This window comes from Hylaeus volcanicus, chromosome 8 (genome assembly GCF_026283585.1).
Source record: "Hylaeus volcanicus isolate JK05 chromosome 8, UHH_iyHylVolc1.0_haploid, whole genome shotgun sequence".
NCBI lineage: Eukaryota > Metazoa > Arthropoda > Insecta > Hymenoptera > Colletidae > Hylaeus > Hylaeus volcanicus.
Window position 1 is genome coordinate 14,238,838 of NC_071983.1, and position 6,000 is coordinate 14,244,837.

Below are 6,000 nucleotides of genomic sequence, written 5' to 3' on the forward strand. Positions count from 1 at the left end.
AGGTGATAATTGCGCGGCGGATAATATATGACGGCAATCCGTATGACTGCTTTCAGTGTCACTTTTATACAGGGTGTTTCCTACTTTTCCGGCAAAATTGTAGGAGCGTGATCTACAAGCGAAAACATGAAAAGAATGTTAGATGAGGTTTGTTTGTAAACGCTTTGTTACGATATTATAAGCAAATATTGAATGTAGCATAGAATTGATGAGTAACAGCTGATTTAAAGCTGAATAATACGGAAGGTTGATTGCGTATCACCTGATCTTAGATCTCTTGACTTCTACTTATAGGGAACCCAAAATCAAAAGGTGTACAGTACAGCAGGAAGTACATATGAAGAATTAACTCAACGAATTTAAGGGTGTACTACAATAAGGAGGCAGCTTCATTTTTTTATGGTTTTGAGATTAGAATATAATCACGGATTTAAAAAATTCCTTTTTTTCGTGGTATAATAAGGCTCCGATCATTAGAAAAACTGATGATGTCGATTTGATGGAGACAGAGCAGGAAGAAGAATTAATTTTGCACTAATTTTACAATTTTTGGTATTCTGTATTTTTTGTATGTATTGCCGAATGTTTTAAGAATAAAATAGACACGTGTTTGAAGGAAACTAGGGACAGCGAATTTCTTATTTCGAGGCGGAAAACAGTTGCTTATTTCGAAACAATACTGTACCGACGAAAATAATAAAATTCTGAAGCCGGACATCGCATGTTTGTATCGTTAGGTCGAAGATAAAAATAAAAAAACATATTTTTAAATATCAATGTTGTAAATGCGCAGTGTATAAAATAAAAAGATTTTCATAATTTGTTCACAACCAAGAATAGAATTTGAAGCGACGTGAATTCACCTCAGCGGTTGCGAATGAGTTAATAATGACTTTTTGAAGTTGTAGCATCAGGATAATAAGAATTAATAATAAGAATCAATAGCAAAGTATCTGTGTAAGAAGGCTTTAAAAAATACAAGTGTTTGAAAGTCGATTTTTCTCTTAAACAAACCAGAACCCTGTCTGAATATCGAGTATTCGCTCTGATAACATTTCTAGCGAATTGACGATCAAGCAGTTGAAATGAATAAAGAAAGAGGGCGAAATAAATCCAATATTTATAATATGGCATGAATATCGATACACTAGTCGAATATATAGGGTATCCCGTATAAAACGTTACAAGCTGTTGTTAAAGAATTCTGAAAATATCGTCTTGGAACAAATGTTATTCAGTTTTACAGGAGCAATCCAAATAACAAAAAATTAATATCACTATTTCTAAAGAAACGGATCGTAATATTGTACACGGGACACACTATAGAAACTCTGATATCGTACATTCCCCGTCGATGGTCTCGAATGTGAATGTTTATAGTTGTGTGAATCATGTCATGGTTATTTTATGTAGTATGGAATTTAACGCGATAAAAGAGTATATTCGTACCTATCTCCTTTGCAGAGTCCGGAATCTTCGACTGCCCAATCGACGTAAAGACCAGGTGTATCCTCTCTCGGTCCTGCTCCAAAACGAGGGCTTTTAGGATCTGCGCTGACCTCCACTGCATGTATCGTTACTTGCGTAGAACCAGTGATACAGCTGCAGGTTAACAATTCAAATTTATCAAATATCGTGTCTATAATTATGCACAAAAGCTTGAAACAAAAAGAATGAAATCAACCGATTCCTTAACACTCTCGCTGCGGACAAAAATAAGTAGCAGTTCGCTGGGAGCTGCAATTATGATATTTTCTTTAATGAAAAATTTCTCACAAATATTCTAATATGATTGTTTCGAAAAACATATACTTTGGTAACTTATTTGATATATAATATGATTGCCGAACAAAAAAGATAAAAACTGAAAAATAATAAAAACAATCATATATATTCAGTTGGACGCACATGTGCGTCGTCCGCAACGAAAGTGTTTAACTCTTTGGAGTTGGGTGGGTTCAAAACTGTTGTTTTTTTTTTTTTTGCTTAGCTTTGATATTTTATTTAAAGTTTTTCCATTCAGTTGCCTTCGAACAAACGCCAAATGATAAATAAATGAAAACATAATTTTATACAAGGTAGAACACATTGGTGAATCGTTGAAACTTCTTCTGTGCAGCATGAATTTTATTTTTAATTTTAAATCGTGTGCGTCGGAGAGTTAACACTGCGAAGCGGACCAGAAGTCTCAGAAATGTTTATGCGTGTTGGTCGAATGAAATGTACACAAACATATTGCAAGAAGTTCCGGAGTCATCAATGCATAACTTGTTTGACCCGGAGTGTGAGGGCTACATTTTTCAACAAGACAATGCTCCTTGTTATTCTATAAAGAAAACTAAGGAGTGGTTCACTGAGAGTACATAATACGTGTAATAGGTATAGGAGTACTTTATATTGGAAATAATATTACGTAGCTGCTTCTAAGGCAAACTTCATTGGTCTTGATAATCAATGTTTATTTTTAGTTTATTTCTACAGGATGTTCCAAACTGTGAAACAAATTAATGAATTATTTTTTATAAGAAGTTTGGAGACGTAATCCTGTTATTTTTCATATAAAATGAACTGCTTCAATTTTGATTTTTCATTAGGTAACAAAAATGGTTTCCGATTGTCCATTATTCGGTGCAATAATTAGAATAATTACGGAGTAGAATATTTTACAATGAATACATAGAAGTTTCAATATTAATTTAATAAAGGATTAAGATTAAATTTTTAAACATTGGTTTTATTTTTTATCTACTATAAGTGATCTATGTAAGTTTGCATATAATATACAGGGTGCGGCCGAATAACATGTACTAGCGGGCACGAAGTGGTTCCTTGTGAAAAAATTAGAACAAAATATGCAATACAATTTTTTCATTCAAAGCTTAGTTTTCGAGAAAATCGAGTTTGAAAATCCCATTTTTTTGTACGTGTGCTGTTATGGCTAAGTCACATAATTGATCAAATAAAATGCTGCTCGTTAAAAGTCTTCTGTGTATTTTTTCTTGAACTCGGTAACTTTTAAATGCTGTGTAGACAGATTGTTTATAAACACGATACGCGTTATACGACGCTCGGCGAACTATAATTTACAATCATTCGTAACAGCATACGTACGACTAGGATTTTCAAACTCGATTTTCTCGAAAATTAAGCTTTGAATGGAAAAATTGTATTCCACATTTTGTTCTTATTTTTTCATAAGGAGCCTTCTCGTACCTGCTATTACACGTTATTCGGCCACACCTTGTATGTGCCTAATGCTGCTGAACACGCAAGTTGTAGACGCAAGAAGTTCGCAAGATGATCGTAATGTGTATACGGAAACGTACCTAAATATCGTGTCATTCTTTTGTTTCTCCTGAGTCTCCGCTAATTCTAAGGCTGCCTGAAGAGCTCTACTTTCTTCGCGAAGGGTCAGAAGTTCAAGTTCTTCTCGTCCAAGTCTGTACTCTAACTCGGCTTGTTGAATCCGAACATCGATGTTGCTGAAACAAACACAATCGAATGTTGTGGTATACGTGAAACATTCTCCGTTTCAATCATACTTGTTCACTGAACATATTCGCGACCCCTGACATCGATTCGTGTCACTTCAAATTCTATTCCTGGTTATGAAAAAATGATTAAAAATCTTTTTATTTTATATGCTACATGTTAACAATATTGACATTTCAAAATATGTTTCGTAATTTTTGTCTTTGCCCTAATGCGATGTTCAGCTTCAGAATTTTATTATTTTCGTCAGTACTCGGTATTAGAAACGTAAAATATCTCTCGGTCCTATTTATAGGATTTCCTGTCTGTGTTTACTTCCTGAAACTTATTAACGTTATTGCTGTTTGTTTACTTTTACGTTTGTTTACTCATTAATATTTAAAAATATACGACGCTTTTGTTACAGACGGTAACAGTATGCAGATGTTAGCGTCGGCCTTTTAATGTCTAGATTAATATAGATCAACGTAGAAAGTCCACGTCTACGGCGTAGACTATTTCTAAATAGACCGGTAGTAAAAGTGTTAACTGCCATGCTCTAGTTAACTTGGATAATATTATAGTGGTCGCATACACAAGGGAAATCGTGTTCTGCGATTATATTAAATTTGTGTAACTGTTGAAGATGTTTTCGTACTATTTTAAATATTTAAAATGTGGAATAAATAATCGTCATATTTTTTAAACTGACTAACCGATAAAAATTAATCGTGAGATTTATTAGTATTAGTATCTGAATAGTTACGTAAAAATATTTTACAATTAAAAAATAAAAGCTTCACTATCTAATTAAATAAAGAGTCGTAATTAGATTGTTATACATTGGTATTACTTGTTATCTATTATACGATTAAAATTGTTTTTATGCTTCATAATAAATGTCGAGCTTCAATTTACTTACTCGGTAATATCTAAGCGTTCAAGTGCAAGTTTCAAGTTCTTAATCGCGAGTCGCTTATTATCCGCGTCACGTCGTAACCTCTGTAGTCTCTCCTCTGTCACTTTTCTGTCCGCCTCTGTCAAAGGTGGTGCACCATTGCGCAATGCTAATCGATTGCTCAGGGTGTTGCACAGCTGCCCTTTCAATCTGAAACGTAACAATGTATAACATGACATATTTTCAACAGTGTTAATAAGAATGATTGATACTAATAGTGACGGTTGACAAGATGGTTGCCACGCACGTTTTGCTTTTCCTAATGACAATTGAGTATCAACGAATAGAATTATATTAATAAATTCCTGATAATGTCATCCTGTTTCTTATCAAATTTCGGAACGATCATTAATTGTAAGACGCGTTTGTCTCATGAAAACCCTTAGGTCGAAATTTCTGTTCATCTTACTAATGCTTTTTAAATCAGAGATACATGATTGCAAAATAATACAATTCCTCACGTTTGAATAATATTCTCTTTGTCGCGTAGCGCAACTCGAAGAGCGTCCACTTCCTTATAATGATCTCTGTTTCGATGTCCAGCAGGCGACGTGACTCCACCAGAAATGCTTCCACCCTTTTTTCGTCTCGGTGTTGTCGACAATGACACTTCAATGCTGGCCATCTACCAGAAAAATAGGTATATATGAGGACAATTGCTGCTTTGAGCAGAATAAACTAAAATATGTAATTTCGTTCGAATGAAGATAGAATGACAAATCCCAAAATGTCTTGGTAACTGGGAGACATGCTCTACAAGATGCAAAAGGTTTCATCCCGATTGGTTAAGCCAGAGGTTCTCAAACTTTTTAGACCCGCGGCTCCCTTAGTATACATGATTATTTTCGGCAGGTCCTTTAATACCAATCAATATGAAATTAATCTGAAATACATATATAATTCAACAGTCTCCTTGAATGCACAAGTTTCTCTACGATAAATGGACAGTAATATGATCCGGGATCGGATATTTCGATGAGACAATGCTAATGCAACGATCAAACTTTTTTTATTATTACAGTTTTTGTTGTACAACTGTCACCATCATATTCCTGGCATTTCTCTAATTAAAATGAGACCAAACGCGACGTAATTCGCAACATATTTACTGCATATTGTCTCACCGAAATAATCCCGGTGTTGGTCGTCATTTTCGCATGTCGCTCCGTCCTCTTCTTCATTCGCTGTCCTTCTCTACACTCGAAGTTTGTTGGCAAAACATTCGAAAACATTCCTGGTATCAGGAGAACATGGTATGCGAAGAGGTGGCACGAAAAAAATCGAGTATGGGCCACTACTTTAATTCTGCATTGAACCTTACCTTTTGTATTTGGAAAACATGATATATGAAGTAGTGGCATGAAGAAAATGGTACGAATGAAAGTATGTGGCACTACTTTTAACTCTGGATTGAAAAAATGCAAAATCGACCAGAATTTCGAGACGTACAGAAAATTAGCCCCTTGAATCAGGCAACCTATACTAACAGCTATGTCGGGCCGGTTGTATGCTCGTAGGCGCAAACGTGCCACCTCCTCGCATATCATGTGCTCCTGATACCAAAATGAAAA

General features: G+C 34.8%; 1 protein-coding gene across 4 annotated transcripts in view; it reads right to left on the minus strand.

The window, feature by feature from the left end:
* The window catches only part of LOC128880826 (uncharacterized), a 77,862-nt gene that overhangs the window by 10,242 nt on the left and 61,620 nt on the right, over positions 1 to 6,000 (minus strand). For all 4 annotated transcript variants that reach the window (XM_054131307.1, XM_054131309.1, XM_054131310.1 and 1 more), the window contains exons 5-8: positions 4,891 to 5,054; positions 4,394 to 4,579; positions 3,327 to 3,482; positions 1,450 to 1,602 (exon numbers count right to left, since the gene is read on the minus strand). In XM_054131307.1, coding sequence (XP_053987282.1) covers positions 1,450 to 1,602; positions 3,327 to 3,482; positions 4,394 to 4,579; positions 4,891 to 5,054 — 659 coding nt within the window. The remainder of the gene's footprint in view (positions 1 to 1,449; positions 1,603 to 3,326; positions 3,483 to 4,393; positions 4,580 to 4,890; positions 5,055 to 6,000) is intronic.